The sequence below is a fragment of the Bos indicus x Bos taurus genome, chromosome 2, assembly GCF_003369695.1.
Source record: "Bos indicus x Bos taurus breed Angus x Brahman F1 hybrid chromosome 2, Bos_hybrid_MaternalHap_v2.0, whole genome shotgun sequence".
In the NCBI taxonomy this organism is placed as follows: domain Eukaryota; kingdom Metazoa; phylum Chordata; class Mammalia; order Artiodactyla; family Bovidae; genus Bos; species Bos indicus x Bos taurus.
In genome coordinates, this window is record NC_040077.1 from 22,150,841 (window position 1) to 22,174,993 (window position 24,153).

Here is a 24,153-nt window from a genome sequence, read left to right on the forward strand (position 1 = left end):
ATGATGTGTTTTTTTTTTTAACCTTTCCAACTTTTCCTTCTTTAAATTTCCAACTCTTTAAACAGCCTAATTTTATGTTTCCATGTGTATGTTTCCTAATGAAATAGTAAACATACCAACTGGGACTGTTTAGATATCTTAGAAACATATTCTGTTTTCCAAACTGCCACCAATGTGTGTAGTGTACTTTAATAACTAGCCTTTAATATTCTTTATGTTAAAGTTTATGTTGTGCTTTGATCATTTATCATAATGTAGGGATCTGAATATTATGAATATAGTCATTCATTTTTTTCCTGCATTTATTGATAGGAGCCTGTTAGCACCAATGACCATGCTAGCTGCTGGGAATACCCTTGTGAACAAAGTTCTTGTACATATTGAATTTACATTTTAATGGGAAAATAAAAATAATATCAGGTAATTACAAGGGCCATAAAAATAAAGTAGTGTTATTTTATAAGGAGGTGCTATTTGAGGTGGGAGGTAGGATCAGTGAAGGCCTCTCTGGTGATATATCTTCTGGGCAGAAACTAAATGAAACTTAATGAAATTAATGATTGGAATCTGCCATTAACTTTCAAATTTCTTACTTTTTAACTATCCCCCCTCCAGAAAAGTTATTTCACCTCTGGTGCTGAAAGGGTTCTGGAGGACTATACAGTTTATCATTTTCCTCCATCTCACACTCACCAGAAATAGAGATTTACCTAAGAAATTAAATCACTCTGAGTAAAGCCAGAGATTATGAAAGAGAAAAAACTAGGCTGTTGGATAACTGAGCTGTAGTCAGAAACGAGATAGGTGTTCCTTGAAGGTTAATGCATTTTAAAATTTAGGCTGAACCAAGCATTTAAATAAAGACTTTGGAAATAAAAGAGCAAAAAGTTAATGTGTTGTCCATCTCTTCAGGAGCATTAATAATGTATGTTTGTCAAGGTATTTATGATATAAGGAAGGACTTTAGAAATGGCTAAGTATCATAGTGTTAAATAATAAATAGTGCTATATCTTAATTTAGACATGAACCATAAGTTTCATGCTGTCATAGAGGAGTAAGCCCATAATTAAATAGAAGTAATATTTGTAACTTTCCAAGAGTACTTATATACTTATCTCATTTGAGGTAGGGCAGATGTTATTATCCTCATTTTCAAATAAGGAGGCAGACTTAGAGATTTAATTGTCTTGCCCCAGGTCACACAGCTAACAGGTGACTAAATTTAAATCCTGGGTGTGCTTTTATGCCACACAGTTACATAACATGCCCATTGAATCATTAGGAGGCCCAACTAGCCCTTGTAATATATTATTTTCAAATAGAATCAAAGTTTTTCTTTATCTTTACATTGTTCAAAATAATTCATAAAATGAGGAGCAGTAGCAAAAGACCTATTAGATGAGTTTATTCATTTTCATATTAAGGCAGAATCTCCAAATAAAAAATATAGTCAACCATTTTCATTGCTGCTTCTCTCATGTCCCATACTAAATCAGTGAATCCAGAAATAATCATGTTTCCATCAGTGTGCTAGCCCAATTTCCCTGATGATTATACTTGGATATTTTGAGTTGTAATTTTTGTTTTTATTTTGTTGTTGTTTTTAAATCACAATATAAGAGCTCTTATAACATTAGGTTGTAGACAATAACTTTACTAGAAATCAACAGTATAGACAATAAATGTTTTCTCATGTATCTGCAGATTGGAAGATGTGGTACAGAACTGTAGGGCCATGTATTTGCTCTGATGAGAGTATTTATTATCTCTGTTCATGCCCATCTGCCTTGTGGCCATGCTTAGGATAAACAGAGAAGACTGTCTCTAGAGAGAAGACCATTCTTTTGTTTGTTACGGCACGGCTCCCAAGAATTCCCACTCTCTTGTTCACAGATAAGCATCACAGCTTAAAGGAAATGTCCTTTTTAAGACTGCATTTGATCTGCAACATTGGTCCAATTTACAGGTTACTCTGAAGAAGAGGGATAAGTTAATGATTAAAGACAAAGGAGAGTCATGTTTCCTTTTTCTCTATGACAATTATAAAGGTCTATAAAACTGCATCAAAATGATTTATCTGTACTCAAGTGACAAAATACTACATTTCGTCATTGCAGACTAAAAAAGGAAGCTTGCTATTTTAAGAAAAAAATTCTTTTCAAAGGTACTTTAAGAAATCTGAGTATGAGAAGAAGCCAGGAATCTACTGAGGTGAAATGTTGATCTCAGCAAATCAGAATGGTTCCCTGCCTCTGTCATTAAAAGATACTAATGGGGCATAGTTAAGTCCTATAATTTATTCTTCAAACAATGCTGATAGCATAAGCACCCCGACTAATCATAATTATGCTCTAGTGCTTGAGCTGTAAACAGAAAGGAAATGAAGCATTTAACTATAAGCCATTAAATAATAGAATGATCTTGTCTGGGTCTCTGTGTTATTTGCTAGGGACTGAAAACCTGCAGGAAAAAATGGGAGGCACAGTGGGTGGCTAATTTTGTCTCTTAGTTCTTCAAGGCTATATAGTAATTCCTCATAGTGGGATTCTCCCCTCCCCCAAGAGCCTTATTTTTAAGTATTAATTAGCACTTAATAGTTGATATAATGATTATAAATCTAATTTGTTAATGTGGGTCACTGAATTTCATTTTTTTCAGATGTGAAAAACTATTCAGATTGGTAGTGAATAGAGCTACCTATTTATAGATGAAGATGAAATGTTAAGTCATTATGCAAAGGAATGACAGAATGGACTGAAATTCCCATATTGAACCCTATTCTAGTAATTTAACGGATTTATTCCCAGTTTTTGCTTTCCCACTAGACTGTATTTCTTTTGCCTTCATATACCTGTTCAACTGACTTAAAATATCCCAATAGTAACCTGCTTTATAAATATTCAGAATATGAAAAAAGAAAAACATTGGATATAAAAAGAAATGGGTTCATGGATAACAATTAGGTATAAATTGCTATGTTACAGAATACATTTATAGTCCATCTGAAACCTTTGACATTCACTGATATGTTAATTCCATTCAGCGAGTATTTTCAGATTTGCTTAGCGCTCTGCTGGGACTGGGGGTTATAAAATGATGCCTTCAAGGAACTCAGAATTTGTTGAGGTGGCACTGATATGAAACAAGGTACCAGAGCCATCCAGGGAAGGGGATATCCATGATATAGACTGAAGTCTTGGTGGAAGAAATGTCCTGAGACAGGCCTTAAATAGTAGGCAAGATTTGGGTAAGAAAGAAGAGACTTCAAGGTGTTGGGGGATAATGATCAGCATATAGAACTAGTAATTATGAACCTGGTGTTCATCCAGTATGACAATGATATAAATTGGCTGATGGAGGATTTGCACTAAGGTATAGTCAAAGATGAGCTGGATGAATAAGGAACCAGCTGTGGCGACTGGACGATGAATGTCAAAAGATGTTATATATGGTCTTGTGGGTGGGGAGAGCTGTGGGGAAATCTTAGTTTTCTAAATTTAAGATTTAGGTTACATTGTCAATAGCAAATAAAATGGATGAAGGGGATGGTCAAGAAAAACCAGAGGAATATAGGTTGGTAAACGGTTGGTAGCCCAATTTTGAGATTTTCTTTTTGATGTGGATCATTTTTAAAGTCTTTGTTCAATTTGTTACAGTATTGCTTCAGCTTTATGTTTTGTTTTTTAGCCAGGAGGCATGTGGGATCTTAGCTCCCTGACCAGGAGTTGAACCCACACTCCCTGCATTGGAAGGTGAAGTCTTAACCACTAAGTCCAGTTTTGAGATTTTTAACTAGTGGGAGTAGTAGGAATTTGATTACATGTAAGAATCAAATACAAAAGATAATGCAAAAGAAGAAAGTATTTGGTGATTGGCTGCTGCTGCTGCTGCCAAGTCACTTCAGTCGTGTCCGACTCTGTGCGACCCCAGAGATGGCAGCCCACCAGGCTCCCCTGTCCCTGGGATTCTCCAGGCAAGAAAACTGGAGTGGGTTGCCATTTCCTTCTCCAATGTGCTAGACCTAGATAATAGACTGTTGCTCATATTTGCTTTGACCTTTAAAACAACCTGAAGTCCATTATATGATGGTGATTAACTGCTACTCTACCAGGAAAGTACATTTCTGGGGTTTTTTTTTTTTTCTTAAAAAGCATTAACTTAAGGGACTTTGTGTGCTTTTACATTCTCAGAGGAAGAACCTTATGAATTTTATTTTGGCTACTTGGGGGAAATTCTTAAGCTCAGATCGAAAACACAAGCCTTTTCTAAAATATACTCTATTTTAAAAATTGAGGGGTGGGGTGGGAAGGTTTCTCTTTGAGTTAGACTATCTAATCAAAACTATAGCTAACTAGAAATAGTTATCAAAAGTACTGCTTTTATTTTTTTTTTAAACTTAAAAGGTGAAACTTTAGAAACATGAAAGAAAACCACTGAGTTATAGAGCTAGTATATCTAATTTGGAAATCAGTGGAAAGAATTTGTGAAATTTTAGGTAATCAAATGTGTTTTAACTACTGCATTTCAGAGATATTAGAGACCTCTGTATGTGCTTCGCTGAGAAAAGGGGAATTGAGTCTTATAAAAAGTAGGTTTTAACTAACGGGAACAGGATCTTCTAAAGGTTATATAATCCAGTTACATAATTAATGGGACATGCACTTGACATTAACTGAACTCATGTATCCTGAGTATGTAAACAAATATATTTTCCTACCTTGTCACTTTATCTTAATGTAAATTGAGAAGCCTAATCTTTTACATTTTTTCACATGATTGCCTCTCTTATGAAGCAAGTGATTGTGAGTGATTGTGGCTGTTCTCTTTTTTATCTCTCTCATCTTGAAAATCATTTATGAGTCAACCTTTTTATATATTAGGTTGAATAATTTCAGAACTCATTGCCAAAAACTGTGCCTAGAGATCAGTTTGCTAGCTGCAAGGCTTTAAGTTGTGCTGATCAAGCCAAGACCAGGCCACCAACCCTCACGTGAATCAAGGAGACTCATCTTATACGGTGGTTAGATTCTGAAGTCATCATGTACAATTGAAGCCCTGAGAAATCCCTCAAATCACCCACAAAATACAGCACACGTATTCCATGTATATTGTACCATTTTTCTTAAGTCTAAAAGCCAGATTCTTTCTCAAGCGTTGTTCTTCAGTGAATATGTAATTAGTTTGTGCTTGAGGACATGCTGTATGAAAAAGAAAATTGAAGCTTTTGTTTTCCTAAGAAAGCGTAGTTGAATTTGCCATTAGTTAAATGTACATTGACATGACTTTACTGTCTCCCCCTTCGAAACGTTTCTTGGGTCCACTTTACCATCTATAATTCTTCAGCAGCTTCACAGGGCTTCCTTCCTGAAGGTGTTCCTTCCTCTCCAGTGTAGGCTGTTCATTTCCTCATCACTTTCATACCACGTGCACAGTGGGTGGGCAGGACTGGCATCCTCAGCCACTGTGTATACAGTATTCTCTGCTCTTCAGTACACACTGCTTCTTTGAGGTCCCTGCTGCCTGCTAGACCACCCATCCTCATTGTTGCCACTCCTCATTCACTGAAGACTTAATAGCTGGCTCTCTGTCGTCACCTCTACTCCCAAGTTTTGCCATTATCTTGTTTGACATTAGTATCCATGTGAGCTACCCACCAAGCTCTTTGCTCTCTCAGTTCCTTGACCTCCTCACCTTCAATGATGTTTTCCTCTACTGCATTTTAGCTGCCAACTCCCATAGCCACATCCTGGACCTAGCCATCTGGGAAACACTAAATTCAGTAGCTCACTATCCGACCTGCTGTGATCTCCTAAATTTCCAACTACACCTACTTGGATTTCACAGGAACCTCCAGTCTCTGGCCCCTCTGCTTTTTATCTGTTAGCCATGTCCTGTCTTCACTGCTTTTCCTGTATAGCTTGGACTCCATCACATCAGTCCTCATTTTTCAGTCCGTTGTCTCCTCTGTCCTCCATTTCTCCATTTCTCTCCTCTGCCCTCTGATTTCTGCCTCATCACGTCAATGAAACTTCCCTCTCAAGAGAACCAACAACCACCTTGGTGCTATGACTACTTAAACATTTGGTTAGTAGATTTTAACTTTAAATTGTTTTAAGACCTGTACAATTCTGCCCCGTTCTTGAGACTAGTCTTAGCCTCTACACAGTAAAAATTAGTTTAACTAAAAATTTTTAAAAGTTGATTATTGCCTTATAAACTATGTCATTTAATATAGTGTGTTTTTCTTCCTTTTCAGCTTTACTAAAATATATTTTTCCAAAACTAAGCTAATGAAGTCATTCTACACTATTTAGGTTAATGTACAATATGTTATAATTAAGCAAGGAACATATTATATACATAATTTATTAATATATTTCTGTGGTGATCATTTTTTAATCCATTTTAATTTGCATTTTGCAGTTGAAGCTTTATATCAAACAACATACCCAGAATATCTCCAGTACATTTACTTAGTGGCACCAATATCTCTGATGATGTTAAACCCTATAGGATTTATCTTCTGTGAAATTCAGAAATGGAAAGACACTCAGAATGCTTCTCAAAACAAAGTGAAAATTTTGGGACTTGGACTCTTGCGTGTGTTACAGAACCCAATAGTATTTATGGTCTTCATTGGCATTGCCTTCAATTTTATTCTTGATCAAAAGGTGCCTGAATATATGGAAAATTTTCTTGATGGACTTGCAAATTCTTTTTCTGGATCAGCTCTATTTTATCTTGGTCTTACAATGGTAGGAAAAATAAAGAAACTAAAGAAGTCAGCATTTGTTGTACTCATTCTTCTCATCACAGCTAAACTGTAAGTTTCACTTATTTACTTGGGGATTATACTTTGTGAAAGCCTTATTTAGCCAATTTGTTGGGATTTTCTCCTTTAAATAGTTCGATAGTAGTAGTCCCTCCTAATTGAAGGGTTTTAAAGGAAAATGTGATATTGGTGATTGTGGAAAGTCATTTCTGTGCAGGTTGTTTTTTCTATTTTACTGTTAAAGAATAAAGACTATGGTTTCCCTTCAGCTTTTATGTAATGTTCCCTAATACCTTCCAAGGTCCTAGTTTGATCATAGTTTTAAGGGAATTTTGCAGGATTTCTGAGTATTCTAAATCTATTAAAATCCTATTGGCTATGAAAGTGAAGTTACTCAGTCATATCTGACTCTTTGTGAGCCCATGGACTGTAGCCTACCAGGTTCCTCTGTCCATGGGATTTTCCAGGCAAGAATACTGGAGTGGGTTGCCATTTCCTTCTCCAGAGCAGATGATAAAAAGACCAAGTAGCTGAACATGAGGATCTGAACACAGGGATTTGGCTATGAGGAAAGCAATAATTTTGAACATACAAATTTATTTCATGAACTTAGGGGAAATATTCTAAAATTCTGAAGGTGGTTAAATTTTCTAAATATGGATAAGTCAGTAGTAGTGATTATTATCAACCATCTGATCCTAACCTGCAAATGAAAAGTTCTTAGCTCCTTAGTTAATAGTTCTTCAGCCTCTTTAGCTCTTTAGCCATGGAGTTATACTTCCTGGTGTAGGTGACATAATTTTACTATGAGATGATCCCAAGGCACTTGGGGCATATTTAACTATTGAATTTAGCTCCTCTGTAGACAAATTCATGGTAACTGTGCAATATGAAATAGTATCTATATTTTCAAAATAATAAAGATGAATATAAATTCTGAAGATTATTTATAGTGGTTTTATGTTCTTGGAAATAAAGTAATATTTAGTTTTGCCACAATAGTAAATACAGTTCTGACAATGACACTGATTACCAACCATTACTTATAAATATTTAAATATTCTCATTAAAAATTTTTTTCTGGTTCTATGATTCCTATTATATAATTTTGTCTTCTTTTAATTATAAAAATACATAAAAGTGGTTCTTGACTCCATCTGAGAGCATCTCTGTATGTCCTGCTGTGACAATATTAACCTTGGTTTTGTTCTTTTTAAAGGAAAGCTCCTTTAATTCACTACTTTTGATATGCTCTTTCTATGGAATCCTGGAGGATTTGTTTCATAATTGACTCTTCACCAGATTTGGATTTAACTAGCTTCTGCTCTACCTCAGTTATTATAGTTCCCTTTGCTAAACCTTTTTTCTTTACAAAGATAAAAAACTAATTGTAAGATACCTATTTCTCTACTGCCTTTTAGAATCTACTTAGTAGCATTGTTATTACCTGAAGCATTTAAAACCCTGATCATAATAAGGGTCAGCTGGGTTTTTTCCCCCAAAAAAATGTTTAGTAATTTTCTTTTAAACAAGTTTACTCAGCTTGTGAGTCTTTTTTTTTTTTAACATTGCGATGAACTAATATGGAAAGCAAGTAACAGCAGTATAATTGCAACGCTTTACCAATTTTTTGCAAGAAAATTATTCATAGAACACAAAAAAAATCTGAGTTTCTTTTCCTCCTAATTCCTGATATTTAAAGACTATTGTTTTACTTTAAGTAGCTCCAAGTTGAATATTTGATTCTTTCAATAAAATGATACCTTCTGGGCAGAAGAAGAATAACCTAATGCCAAATTCACTAGAGCAATTTATTACTTGGGGACCAGCATGCTTCGATATCAAGCAATGATGTATTTCTTGTTTCTTCAGCCTGGTGCTGCCACTTCTATGCAGAGAAATGGTGGAACTCTTGGACAAGGACGACAGTGTAGTAAACCACACAAGTTTGTCAAATTACGCGTTTTTGTATGGTGTCTTTCCTGTAGCACCAGGAGTGGCTATCTTTGCAACACAGTTCAACATGGAAGTAGAGATTGTATGTATCTATTACTTGCTAAGTTTGATTGTTTGGTTAGTAGAAAAATGAATTTTTGAAACCCAGAAATCTATATTCTTGTATGAGAATTTGTTATCTGGAAACTGCCTCATTGTAAATAAAGAGGCATCATGTAACAATAGAGTTATTTAATCTGGGATCTTTATTCAGCCCTGAATTTTTTCATTCATCTTTTTAGTTTCAAGTGTTTTAATGCTATAATTATAGTTAAGCCTGAAGGCTATTTATAGAAGGGTAATTTTTGAAATGTGAGAGAGAAAATCTGTTTTATTCATTGATAATCCAGCCACCAGATGCAAAATACCACATAATCAACTGCAATAAATAGTTAAGTTGGTTAACACCAACTAGCGTCCAGTGTGTTATCCACAGCATTAGAGTGGATGTTTTTGAAAACAACATGAAGGAACTAAATTGTTCACTTAAGTTCCATTAGTTCCATTATTTAATCGGTGGAATGTTTGCATGGTAATTTTTCTCTTTTTGAAATTGCTTTTATTGCCCTATAGTTTATCAAATAGTATGGAAAGAAACTGGTCATCAGTTTAAGTAGATCATTCATATGGTTTACTTTCCAGAACCTAGAAGATAACCATCAGCTGTGGGATTTCTAGCATTTGTTATATGCAGATATAAATTGAGCATGAATTAAAAGAGGAGCCAAAGGAACTTAACTATGTTTCTTTAAGAACACTCAGAGAAGGGGAATATGCTATTAGATAACATGTTGGGTTCTGTGATGTCTTTTTACTGACTCTTGCTTTTATTTTAGAATGCCTTGGTGTGCTATGGCTAAAGTTTATGTGAATTGTTTGAGTCTGTGACTCTTCCTCAGTTTGATTTCATTTTGGCAGATAACCTCAGGGATGGTAATAAGCACCTTTGTGTCTGCACCAATCATGTACGTTTCTGCCTGGTTACTGACTTTTCCCACCATGGACCCTAAGCCACTGGCATATGCCATCCAGAATGTTAGTTTTGATATAAGTATTATCAGCCTGGTCTCCTTGGTAAGTATGATTCAGTATAAAAATGAATGAAAATCGCAGAGTGAATCTGAAAATAGCTTGGTAATAGAAAGTTATGGAATAAAAACCTAATTTCTTGTACAATAGAGAAAACTGAAGCCTGCCCATGAAATGTAATATTAGCCTTCTGAGTTTTGCCTTTCCATTTGGGAGGTAGAATTGTATAACAGACAAGGCATGAGATTTAGTCAGACTTGGATTTGACTCCTGGTGCTGTCACAAACTGGGGTTTCCTGGGTGGCTCAATGGTAAAGAACCCACCTGCCAATGCAGGAGACATAAGAGACACGAGTTCGATCCCTGGGTCGGGAAGATCCCCTGGAGGAGGGCATGGCAACCCACTCCAGTATTCCTGCCTGGAGAATCCCCATGGACAGAGGAGCCTGGTGGGTTACAGTCCATAGGGTCACAGAGAGTCAGAGACTATTGAAGCAACTAAGCATGCACGTATGCACCTATCACAGACTAGCTGTATTTCTCTGTGGAGTAAACTTAACTGCTCTAAGGTTAAGTTTTCTCATCTATAAAATAGAGATAATAACTTCACCTATTTCCATGGTTTGTTTTAAGGATTACATGAGATAATATATATAAAAAGCATTCTGCAAATGGTGAATCACTATACAGATACTAGCTATCGTAGAACTGTGTTTTTGTCAGGGACCTTTGGGATTAAGACCAAACACCCATTTAATGTTAATGAAACTTTTGAATATATCTAGCCCATATTAAATACTTATACATTTGGCAACTAGAGTATCTTGTAGATTGAGTGCCTATTGAATTCAAATAGTATTCTGGCTTAAAAAAAGAGAATATTTGCTGTCAAAGGAGATAAGGATGAATATATACATTGGCAACAAATACACATGTGATTAATATAGTTTTTAAGAAATTTTGCTTCTGTTACATATTCTTAAAATCTATGCCCACTGATAAGGCAGTTTGGTGGAGGGGGGGAGAGACAACATAACTTTGATTGACAACGTGGTGAGAAGAAAGAAGGAAATCAAATAACATATTTAGGTAACTATTATGTATCCTTCTAAATGTAAAGAATGCAGGAAAATTCATCTTAAGGAGGGTGACATGTATTGTTGGAAGTAAGATAGCCTGGAATTTAGATACCTCATGAGCCAATATGGTGGAATCAAAAAGGGAAAACTTACGGTAGTGCATTATAACTGCATCTCCCACTAATCTCTTTTTCTGAATAGTTGGCTGTGAACCTATGTCCCATCCCAGCCACCAAAGGTAGGGAAAGTTGGAACATGGCCCTGGTCAAGGCATTCTCCCCATGCTTTTTATTTTACTTTGGATATTAGTTTACCTTAATACCCTTATGGGAACTACGGTTAAAATAAATAAAATATTGCTGTTCCTTTTTGAACCAGGATAAAAGAATTCTTTAAAGAGTCTAATAAGTAATTAGTAATTAAAAATAAAAATTAGTAATTAATAAGTAGTTATAAAGATTAAGAAACCTGAATAACTTTTGAAACTCTCTCTTTAAGATCTGGTCTTTGGCTATTCTTCTTTTGAGCAAGAAATATAAACAGCTTCCTCATATGCTTACAACTAATTTACTCATCGCTCAGGTTAGTAAACCTACAGATAATTAAAGCTATGTTTTTCAAAAAAAAAAAAAGCTATGTTTTTCTCATTGATTATATGCAAACAGCTGACTCATTGGAAAAGACCCTGATGCTGGGAAGGATTGAGGGCAGGAGGAGAAGGGGACAACAGAGGGTGAGATGGCTGGATGGCATCACCGACTCGATGGACGGGGGTTTGGGTGGATTCTGGGAGTTGGTGATGGACAGGGAGGCCTGGCGTGCTGCGATTCATGGGGTCGCAAAGAGTCGAACACGACTGAGCGACTGAACTGATATTTCTATAGAGGAGAAAATTTCTTCGTTGGGTTTTTCCAGTTATAAAATCAAAGTGTTTTTTACCAAATGCAATCAGTTGTTGCAATTTGATCATAATTAATTTATTCCTAATTTATTAAATATTGCATTGGATCTTGCATTATATAAAGTTGAAGCTAATACAGTTGGCCCTCCATATCCATAGGTTTCACATGCTCAGAATCAACCAACCACAGATTGAAAATATTCAGAAAAAAAATTTCCAGAAAGTTCCAAAAAAGCAAAACTTGAATTTACCATATGCCGACCACTATTTACATAGCATTAACATTGTATTCAGTATTATAAGTAATCTGTAGATGATTTAAAGTGTACAGAAACTCATGGAACTCAAACAGGGGCTATGTAACAACCCTCTTTGAGGTGGGATGGGGAGGGAGTTGGGAGGGAGGTTCAAGAGGGAGGGGACATATGTATACCTATGGCTGATTCATGTTGATATTTGGCAGAAAACAACAAAATTCTGTAAAGCAATTATCCTTCAATTAAAAAAATATTTTTTTAAGTATACAGGAAGATGTACATAGGTTATATGCAAATACTATAGAATTTTGTATAAGGAACTTGAGTATCCTTGGATTTTGGTATCTATCTGTCAGGGGATAAGGACGGGTCCTAGAACCAATTCTCTGTGGATACTAAAAGACAACTGTAATGACAGTTGGTGATAACTTTGCATTTTTTAATAGAAGTAATTGAATTATTAAAAATTTACCTCTCTTATTACTTTTCTAGCTAAATCTTTGCATGTCTCAAATTATACTGGAAAGAAGTTTAGCATTTTCTATGTAAACCTTTACTAAATATAAGCTTAGGATTTAGAATCTTGTCATTATCTGTTTCAATTAAATATGTACATTGTTAAAGGTGCTGTATAAAAAGGTTTTTAATCATAAAACTTACTGTTTTAGTATAACTAAGATGCAATAGTTAATTGCTCAGCAATAATTTTAAATGAATAATTACAGTTGCTGCGAATAAAACACATGAGTATGAGTCATGTGAGTATGACTGATTTCGGGGTTTTTTTTATCATTTTTTTTCTTCAGTCTATCGTCTGTGCTGGAATGATGATATGGAATTTTGTTAAAGAAAAAAATTTTGTTGGACAAATTCTGGTGTTTGTCTTATTGTACAGCTCCCTCTATAGCACCTACCTGTGGACAGGTAAGTTGGATCATGAAGAGAAATTTAGGGTCGCCCTCCCCTCCATCGCTTGAGGTTCCAGCTTCTAGTGATCTATTTTAAGTCTAGTGGTACAGGATGAGGGAACCTGCTCAGGCAGTTGTACTCGCTAACTAGGCAGTCTGCAAAGCTGAGTTCTGTTTCGTGATCACTCTTTTTCCTACCTGGGCTCAGATGGTTTCCAGTCACATGTCCTTGTCCTCAGGGCCTTGGGTTCTAGGCCACAGTCCCCAGAGCTCCCCTTTGAGCCATCGAGGGTGCAAGCACTGGAAGCAGGCAGAGAGAGAAGCTATGGGCAGAGGGGGATGAGGATGTGAGTTGTGTACCAGAGGGCGCTTAGAACCCAGCTGAACTGAATGAACAATAATTCTCTTTCTGCCCTAAGCAAATGACTTGACTTGAGGTCTCAGTTTCCTTATGTGTAAGCACCTTACAGGATTATTTTAAGAACTAAATTAAATATGGATGTTTATGCCTGGTACGTGGTAGGCGCTCAACAAATTTAATTGTATTTTAAGTAGAGGGAAGAGCAGTAGTATAAGAACAAGAAAAACAAGTGATTAAAAGGGTATGGAAATAGAAGAATAGTCAGTAAGAAAAAACTATTTTTCATTTCAACTGGCTCCAAAAAGGATATTCAGAATGTTTTAGCACATTGCTCATTTGAAGGAAAACATTAATTTGGGTGCACGCATTCTGGTATGTTTATGAATCAGTCAGTCTGGCTGATTTGTAGTCGTACCACAAATGCAAACCTGTAAAATGGCACATAAAAGGGAATTGTAGAATTGTTGCGCTAGTTATAGCCACTGTTAGGAGGCAGGGGAAGTGGCTGGAGGGAATAGGCCTTTGATTTCATGCCTTCAGGATCAAAAGCAGGACCCATCTAAGTCAACAGCTTTTTGAAGTGAAGCAACAATGCGGTGAGAAATTACAAAATGAATTCAGTGCACACAGGAGGTTTGTAGTTTTTTAAAGGCAAGTACACTTTGCATGGTGTGAGGGTTTTCATGAGGTGTCAAATTAAAAGAGCCTAGAGATTATTTCCAAATACAGAAGAAACAACTTGGTCTCTAATACTTAGGTTTATTAAGGTTAAATTTATAATGAGAATAAGAGAGCAGTAAAGAGCTCAGTTTATCAAAAAGCCCCAAGTTTCTCTGAAATTCTCTTCAAGCATGAATACCAAAATCTCCAAAGAAACTGTTCTGAATTTCCTGACCCCAATGAAGGTGCCCTTTAACCTTAAGATTATTATAACAGAATTTTGAATCTAAAAGGTCATTTTAAATCATTTGGTTCAGCCATTTTCAGTTATACTCATTTGCAAACCACCCTCATGAATTTTCCCATATCTGCATACCACGTGTCCTTTCTTTCCCCCTTAAAATTAACTTATTTTTTTAACTTTAATATTACAAATTTAGTCTTATCTCGGTAAAATCCCAGGTTTTATGTATCAGTTAAAATTTTTTCAAGCACGTGTTAAACACATAATTATTAAAAAAAAAAAAAAAAGTTCATCTTTGTGCCACCTACAGTCTTCTTGCTTTTGGGAACACCAGTCTAGTTAAATCTTTCATTTTGCAAGTGAGGAGAATAAGACTCAAAGAGTTTAGCTGATTGAGGCACGAGCTCTCACAGCTTCGTCAGTGAGACATCCAGGCCTAGACTGAGCCTTCTGTTCATTTGTCAATATTTTCACAAGGCAGGAATAAAATGACAAACATTAGAATTTTCAGGAGTCCCCTCACTATTGTAACACAGTTGGCACTCCTTTGTGATTGGTTGCTTGTTTCCCTGGCACCTTAAACCTGAAACAATAGAGGGTACAAATGCCTTGGGAGGAGCACTGGTATGATAGTATCTCTTGAACTTGAGAACTGAGTGGGTTCCGTATAAAGAAAAACAATTCTCAGGGAGCTCAGTGTTGATTCGTATTATGGATAGCACAGTGTTATTTAATCTGTATAATCTTAAATCTAGATATAAATTCCTTGTTGTTCGGTTGCTAAGTCGTGTCCAACTCTTTGTTACCCCATGAACCCCAGCACTCCAGACTTCCCTGTTCTTCACTATCTCCCAGAGTTTGCTCAAACTCATGTCCATTGAGTCAGTGATGCCATCCAACCATTTTATCCTCTGTCACCCCCTTCTCCTCCTGCCCTCAATCTTTCCCAACATCAGGGTCTTTTCCAGTGAGTCAGCTCTTTGCATCAGCTGGTTGGACATTATATACAGCTAATATACAATTTTAAAACCAATGCAAATTCATTAGATTTAAACAAAAATACAAGCTCAGTAAGTAGTTAGCAACATTAACTGACATGACAAAGGATCTTATTTTGCTAATCTGAATCACAGCTTGAACTCACTTCTCTGATAGGGTTTTTTGGGTTTTTTTGGTTTTTTTTTTTGACCTACCTTTACTTTGATGTGTGGGCTTATGAGCTGGTTATCTCACCGCTTTTCCCTCTTCAGACTACCACAGAACATTAACTTGAACTGTGTTGTGGTATCATTTGGCCTTCACTTGCCTCAAACTTAATATAAAACCAGATATAAACCCTGAAATAATGAGACTGTGCTTTGGTTATAAGATGGTCACCACTGCAAATAAAGCAAAAAGAGTTCATATGTCTCATAGAAACTTCCAGATCCCTAGGAGATCCAACCAGTTCATTCTGAAGGAGATCAGCCCTGGGTGTTCTTTGGAAGGAATGATGCTAAAGCTGAAACTCCAGTACTGTGGCCACCTCATGGGAAGAGTTGACTCATTGGAAAAGACTCTGATGCTGGGAGGGATTGGGGGCAGGAGGAGAAAGGGACGACAGAGAATGAGATGGCTGGATGGCATCACTGGCTCGATGGATGTGAGTCTGAGTGAACTCCGGGAGTTGATGATGGACAGGGAGGCCTGGTGTGCTGCGATTCATGGGGTCGCAAAGAGTAGGACACGACTGAGCGACTCAGCTGAACTGAACTGAACTGAACGGGTCAACAGACAAGTTTTAGAACACTGAACGGAGCTGAAGGACTTAACCTTCTGTCAGAAGACTGGGTTTCTAGTCTTGCTCTGCCCTCTGCTGGCTGTGTGGCTTGGGCAAACCCTTGTTTACACCTCTATAAAATGAAGGAATTAATTTAAGACAGTGGTCCCTTCCAGCCCTAAAGTTTGAAGCTTCTATAGCTGTGTAAAATTTATAAAATAAGATGTTACTTCTATAAATAATTGGGTATAAAGTATAAGGAAAGCTCATGAAATATTTGTTTTAAAATATCTGTCCAAACGTTTAAAACATTTGTTTCTGTATTAAGTTTATATTAAGGCCCATCATTTAGACTTGGTGAATTTTCCAAAAACAAACCTTTGTGAGAATTACCTATACGTTCTTAGCAACAGCAGAACAGGGGTGTTTTTATTTTTAGAATTGTTCTGTATCCAGTTAAAAAATTTTTTTTTCCCCACAAATATACTTCGATTCCAAACACATGAATCAAAAGAACAAAATGATTTGGGCTTTTTGAAAAAGTCCTCATGTATAAAACAAGAAGATTTTAGTAAAGACCAATGTAGGAGGGAAAACAAATGATTTTGAATTAAGAAAACTTGCTTCAAAATATTGGGAAAAGCATTTATTTAGAAAGAGTAAATTCTAGGGCAAGAACTACAGACTAGTATTGAAATAAGCTTGGTTAAAGTTCCATGAAGTCTGATCAACATCAAGAGTAATCACCTATCTTTTAATCTCTATTTCTTATTCTTAGGCCTTCTAGCAATTTCTTTATTTCTTTTGAAAAAGAGAGAAAGGGTACAAATTCCTGTTGGAATCATCATAATATCTGGCTGGGGGTAAGTTGGTAGCTTTCTGTTTGCTTACCTGTTCTCACATACACAGTTACTATTCATCTCTCTCTCTCTGTCTTTCTCTCTAAACTCTCATTATTATAGGATTCCTGCTCTCCTTGTTGGTGTTCTTTTGGTAACTGGAAAACATAATGGAGAAAGCATTGACTCAGCCTTCTTTTATGGAAAAGAGCAGGTGAGAAGAGTTTATTGACAGTTCTGTTCTTGAGAATGTCTCTTTTTAGCTGCTTAATGTGTTTTGCTAAACTTACATTGAAATTAATTTTGAAAATTTATTCCAACTTATTGCTTATCACACTGGTGATCCTATGTCACTTTGTTAACTTACACCTCAAAATGTGATAAATATTTTTACATGTCTATAAAAAAGAAAATGAAATTAAAAAACAAAAATGATTTTACATACCTAAGCCTGTTTTGGGGCTTCACTGGTGGCTCAGATAGTAAAGAATCTCCCTGCAATGCAGGAGACCTAGGTTCGATCCCTGGGTCAGAAAGATTCCCCTGGAGTAGGGAATGGCAACCCACTCCAGTATTCTTGCCTGGAGAATTCCATGGACATTGGAACCTGATGGGCTACAGTCCATGGACTCACAAAGAATCAGACATGACTGAGCAACTAACACATATGTCTTTTTAAGCTGAAGATTATAAGTATTAGCTGTAATTACTTATCTTTAGTGTTATCACCATATAAGGTCTCTAGTTAAAGTACACTTGAGCTATGTGTTACAGCAAACAAAAACTCTGATGTGAAGAAAAAGTCTATAAGTGCTCAGACAGTAAAGAATCTCCCTGCAGTGCGGGAGACCCAGGTTTGATCCCTAGGTCAGGAAGATCCCCTGGAGAAGAGAATGGCTACCCACTCTAGTATTCTTGCTGGAAGAATTTCACGGACAGAGGAGCCTGGCAGGCTGCAGTTCGTGGGATCACAAAGAGTCAAACACAACTAAGCAACTATCACTTTGACTTACTTTAGATTACTAGTAAACAAGGACATGATACATAATGAAAAGAACAGCTAGACATCACATTTGATTAGAGACAAACCCTAATTTCTCTGTAAGTACTTTACATTCCTTCCATACTCTTCCTCTTTTTAAAGAACCACTGTTATAGAGCATTTATAGCTACTGAGATAATGCATTTTCCACCAAAAAAAGTGCCCTTAAGTCATCTACTAAGATTATCAAGCTGGGATTGTGAAAAGTGGCCTAACGTCTCTCTGCAACATTGACAGATGATCATCACAGCAGTTACCCTGTTCTGCAGCATTGTGATAGCTGGCATATCACTCATGTGTATGAACCGCACCTCCCAAGCAGGACGCTATGAAGGTTTCGACCAGTCTCAGGACCGCAAAGCAGCAGAGCCAGGAAACACTGCTTTCGAGGACAGTCCAGTGCCAGTAAATGAACCCGAATCTTTTACAAGTTCTGTCCCAGAAACAAGTATGATCCTTAAATATAAAGAAACTTTTATATGCCTATATAGCATGTACTCTAAATGTTTTGTGTAAGGGAACTTCCTTGAATTATCTTCAATATCACAAGTATTTGTAAAATGGGGAACTTGAATCATAGTCAATAATAGAAAGAGCTTACAAGTTCATTTATTAGATTCTTGTTTATAAATCTTTTATGAGGATAATCTTCTGTGAGAATAAGTCTAATCCTCAGACTTCTTTGGGCCTGAGAGTTTAGAGAAGAGTAACAACTTAGGGAAGGCTCTTTCTAGGAAACAAAACATCTATGTTTATTAACAACAGTGCATCAAGTAAGCACCATCAATAAAATGAACTAAAGAGGCTTAATTGAAGCAGGGCTAATGGTAAAAGTTAGGAGTTGGCATACTGCAGTCTGCCACCTGTTTATGGCCCCAAACCTAAGAATAGCTTCTATGTTTTTAAAGGGTTGAAGAAAAAATTTTAAAAGACAAATATTTTATGACACTTGAAAGTTATATGAAATTCAAATTTGTGTCCATCACATGTTATTGAAACACAGACATGCTCATTTACTTCTGCATTGTCTGTGGATGTTTTCATGCTGTATTGGCAGAGTTGAGTCATTCAACAGACACCCAGTGGACTGCAAAGCCTAAAATGTTTATTTATAGTGAACATATGTCCCTGTGTGAAAATATGACCCTAACCAGTGACATTGTTAATGTGCTAACAGTTGTATGGGGTTTGCCTCAATTCATGAAGGGAATTCAGCAATGGAGCCTGCATTTTGGATTCATTGGTGCATGCAGAGATTTCATAGACATCGACCGTTGTGCTGGGAAATGTAAACGATGGCCTCTATTTTTTTAGAGAGTTTGTAGAGTAGAGCGATACCTGATCTTAAAACTATTAGTTGTAAATAGCGATAAGTAGAGAAGAAAGAGAAAAAAGAAAAGGTTTAAAATTCATTTTAACTGTCTTAAAAGGAAGAGGATCCCATAAATCTCACTGCTTATATTGCCTGCCTCCCTCCCTCCCATCTTTCATCATCCCAAACTGGAAGGAGATAGGACCGGGGGTAGAAACAGGGATATGGAACCAGCCTGCCTAGGTTCAAGTCTGACTCTAGAACTTTATTATTTGGTCATAGGCAAGTTTCCCGTGCCTTGGTTTCTATATCTGATGCTGATAACACCTGCTACACAGGACTGTGGGGTCCCACTACATAGGGCTGTGTTTGGCCAACAAGTGATTTACATCAACCCTGCTTCAATCAGGCCTCCTTTAGTTCATTTTATTGGTGGTGTTCACTAATTTCTTTGTTAGATCCTTTGTGATTATAGCATCAGAATTTCATTCTTTTGAGTCCTCTTGACTATTTTCCATTTGAAAATGGAAATTTAAGGATTATGTGTATGTGTTCACTAAAATTTTAAAAGCCATTTCTCGGACATCTAGAGTACTTTTCTGAACATGCCCAGCATCCTTTCCTTCCTTGCATTCTTTGTGGACTCTAAACGTTTATCCTATAAATCAATCTACTGTATGTTTTCAGATAGGTTGTAAAGACCATTCAGCACTCTCTAAGTCTTCTTCTCCTGCGAGTGTTTTAGAACTGTCCACCAAAGCCCTGAGAACGTGTGCAGAGATTCCTACACTAAGTGTCTTAACCCCAGAGACTTTTGCTGCTGTCTTTACTGTCCTTTAAAAATAGCAAATAAACAGTATCATAGATATTCTTTAAACCCTGTCATCATCACCTCCAGCAGGATAACTAGCTGGCACCTTTTGTATAAATAAGTAGAGAATCAGAAGACAGTTATGGCTTATCTCAATAGAAAACCTTCTGTGATGTTTATACCTCTCCTCTTACCTCACTGCTTTATAATTGCTTTTTAAATTATCAGTATAACCCACTAGACTATAAGTGCTGTGACTGACTTGCCCACCATTGTAGCCTCAGCACCTAGCATGGTGTCAGGTTTCCTATATATGTTTAGTAATATTTGTTAGATGAATGGATAGATGGATGGGCTGATAAGCTATGACGTGATTTTCTGAAGCTGCCTGAAAATTGCTAAGGCAAAGTTCTTGTTTATTTGCCTATTCACCCATGTTCCTAGGAAAAGGGTTTTTAAACCTGTCTGGTTATTTTCCTTCCCTACGGTCTGCTCTTTTCTGCTTTGCTAATAGTATTAATACATAGCACATTAGATGTCCAGCCTGGCCTCCCCTAATCTCAGAATCCAAAATAGTTCACTCCCCTCTGCCCCTCGCTACACATTTGTCAGAGACACGTGACTTGCTTATAAGTATGGAATTATAATTGAAAGGAAAATTAACCTACTTTAATATGAGATCAAAGGTTCAGTTAATAAAAGAGAAGGCAATATCATCTCTCTTATATGTGGAATCTTTGCAGGGTGGGGAAAGCTCATAGATACTGAGAACAGGATTGATAGTTGCCAGAGGTGGGGAGTAGAGCATAGGAGAAATGCTCTTTGAAGGAGGTCAAAGGGTAGAATGAAAAGATAATAAGTGTGGTGTATTACTGAGCAACAAACACACACACACACACACATAAATAAGAAGGCTCATGTTTGAAGGGGAAAACTGCTATATGTGTATGTTCCCTACACATATGTCCTTGGAATGGGCTGGCTTTATATCTGTTTTGTTAACAATTTATCTTAGTGGATTTAAGCCTTCAAGTTCTGAAGATAAGAGGCAGAGCCAGATGTTTTCTTTTCTTTTTCAATTATTCTGTGGCATCATTATCTTAAATTTAGAAAGACATTTGTAATAGTTTTATTATAGATGATTGTTTTTATACTTTGAAATCTTTTATTTTTAATGACACTACTGAAAAATTAGAGCGTATTATCAGTGAACGTTTCAGCCTATGAATTAAGCTTTTTAGTACATTAAGCTCTAATACAGTTTATCACTGAAGTTATTCTATTACAATCCATATCAAGGAGCACCGTGTCCATGTCTGAGTGTGATGTTTTAAAGGACACTATGCAGTTCTCTGAATATACAGAGTAAAATTACAGCTCTATGGTAGGTGTCTCAGTGTGACTTCTATAAACCAATCTACCTAAAAACCAGCAAGAGAGTTTCAGCAGCCTATATCTAAAAATAAAAAAGAATACAATTGCTTTTACTGCATCTTCTAAACTGGTAGAAGACATGTTCTTGAAAGAAGTGAGTTTTGAGCTAAACTTAGAAGAGAAGAGGGTTTGGATGAATTCTGTGTCAAACTAGAATTCATCCAAGGAGTAGTGAAATCAAAGCTGTATTTTAGGAAAGTGGTCAAATTCTTATTTCCCAAAACACACTGGAAACTAATAACATAGCATGGATAAAAACGTCTTCCTTAAAAAAATTTAATTAATTATGGGAATTCCCTGGTGTTCCAAAGATAACAGCTGGAGAACAAACAAAAACATTTTCTTTGTCTTATACAAAGAAGAGGCAGTATGTAAAGGGGCTGATCCTTTGTCTGACACTCCTTAAATGTTAATTTATACATAAGCACATTTAAATACTTTTTGATAGTTACCCATACATTGAGGCTGTATGGAAAATCTCTGTGTGTATATAAATGAATTCGGGGATTTGTTTTTTTTTTGGGGGGGGGGTTGTTTTATTTGGCATCTCTTTACATTGTCCATTTTTTTGTGATTGGACTCTCCCATCACAACCTATATTTTATCTATATAGGTTGCTGCTCCTGCTCTATGGGAAATGGTGAATTATGCTGCCCATCCACGGAGCCAGTAGCAGACATAACCACCAGTGGGTCTGTGACTCCTTCATTTGAGAAAAGTAAGTGCCTCTAGGCTATGAGGATGAGCCTAAGGAACAAACGATTTTTTAATCTTATGCCTTAAAAGAACTCTACATAGAATTTCTATAGAAGCTACACTGTTTGAGAATATTCTCATAAGATGGAAGAAAGTGCAAATAATACAATAATTGTGCACAGATAGGGTATTTATTATTTTTTTTATTTGCATGGAAATTCTCCAGTAAATTTAACCCGAGTAGTAATTCCAAGAAGTTTGCCCTAAGGATCATTATTTTCTCTTTGGCATCTCATTTTAGAAGCTGAGACTTTTCCCCACTCCATTCCCCCAGGGCCAAGACTAATTAGTTAGTGCTTAATTACATTTTGAATCCATATGCTTTAAAATATGCCCTTTCTTATAAAATAATAAAAATCTTTAAAAGTAATAACCTTTCGACGTATAGACTAATAAACAGACTGAATCACATTTATGGTCTGAATTTCAAATTATTTAAAACAACTGAATATATGTAAATTGCAGTGTACCTTCAGTCAATTATGCCTATTTTTAAAAATCAGAGTAGAGAGAGAAACCCCACAAAGTCCTCTTTATGATGGAGCATGTCAGCTGTTTTGCTGCCAAATGTTTTTATATTTTAAAAATGTTGCAAATATAATAAGAAATGATGCATGCTAATCATTTAGCACAGTGAGTAATGTACAAACGAAATGCTTATTAAACGTGGAAACAGGGACTTCCCTGGTGACCTAGTGGTTAGAATTCTGGCCATTCCCTATGGTGGCCCAGGTTCAATCCCTGGTTGGGGAAGATCCCACAAGCTGTGCAGTGCGGCCAAAAATAAATAAATAAAAACTTAAAGATAAGCATAGTAGCAGCAGCAGTTGTTGTATTATTGTTCGGGCAGATATTGAGCCTTCACTTACATTCAGCAGGAAACCTCTCTTGGTATCCAGTTACAGGTGTTTCAAGTTACTTGTGTGCCCCTTTTCTAAAGCTAATATTTCTTTACATCAGAATTCCCAAGGCTTTACTCCTTACTTTTTCCTTCCTACACAATATACCTAATAGTAAGGTCCATTGACAAATTCAACATGTGATTTGACTCATCAACCCAGGTGGAGGGTTTTTTCCCCCCCAGAATCCTGTTACAATTTGCTTATATCATTTCTCCATTAATATGCTGATTCCTGAAAAAACCTGTTTAATATAGGAACTTCTTAGATTTTCTGATCATATTTTATGAAAACAAATATTGCAATATGTAAAAATGCAGATAAAAGATAGTAAAATGGGTTTTATGCATTTTTATCATATTTGTACATAATATTTTAAGACCAAGTTTATTATATACACGGCTAGAATTTTTCAACACCAAGATATACACAAATAACTGTTATAAAACAGGATCATACTATATAAACAGTTCGGCAGCCTACTTTCTTTTTGCTATTAACCTTTATTTTGTGTGAACTTTCATCCAGGCTATTACTATTATGTCATACTATGTTTAATGCTTGTATATGTTCTTTTCTAAAAAGAGGCTTTAGGAAATACAGTTTTTGTAAGCTTGAAGGTAAGGGCTGTAAAATGGTGTTTTTTAAGCCCTGACTTTTTGTGATAGACTGTATGTTAGACTAGCATCTGTTTTGTAAAAATGTTTTCTCCTACTTTTGATGCCATTGATATAGGGGAGCTGAGGTAACAGAATAAAGGTTTCTTGTGAAAGACTTCTCACTTCTCTTTTTGGCCAAAGAAAAGTCACGCTTATGATTTGGACTTGCTTCCATATGCAAACAGAACAAAGTGTATAATATTTTTTATTTGGTTCCTTAAAGATCTTTTCTAAGCAAATTCTAAACTTTTTATGAAAGGCAAGTGGTAAATTTGCTTTGCTATTAGCCAATATAGGATATTCATACCAAGAGGTAGATTTATATAACAGGAGAAACTTGTTTTTAAATTAGCCTTAAAAATTTGTGTGCGCATGTGTGTGTGTTACACTGTCGAATAATGTAGAAGGGAACTATTGCATCTATTTGTATTTTTT

General features: G+C 36.1%; 1 protein-coding gene across 3 annotated transcripts in view; it reads left to right on the top strand.

Moving 5' to 3' along the window:
• Positions 1–24,153, top strand: part of GPR155 (G protein-coupled receptor 155) — a 39,694-nt gene that overhangs the window by 5,169 nt on the left and 10,372 nt on the right. For all 3 annotated transcript variants that reach the window (XM_027557270.1, XM_027557279.1, XM_027557288.1), the window contains 9 exons: positions 6,425–6,824; positions 8,646–8,811; positions 9,687–9,842; positions 11,375–11,458; positions 12,841–12,958; positions 16,745–16,829; positions 16,929–17,019; positions 18,085–18,295; positions 22,018–22,122. In XM_027557270.1, the coding sequence (XP_027413071.1) occupies positions 6,425–6,824; positions 8,646–8,811; positions 9,687–9,842; positions 11,375–11,458; positions 12,841–12,958; positions 16,745–16,829; positions 16,929–17,019; positions 18,085–18,295; positions 22,018–22,122 (1,416 nt within the window). The remainder of the gene's footprint in view (positions 1–6,424; positions 6,825–8,645; positions 8,812–9,686; positions 9,843–11,374; positions 11,459–12,840; positions 12,959–16,744; positions 16,830–16,928; positions 17,020–18,084; positions 18,296–22,017; positions 22,123–24,153) is intronic.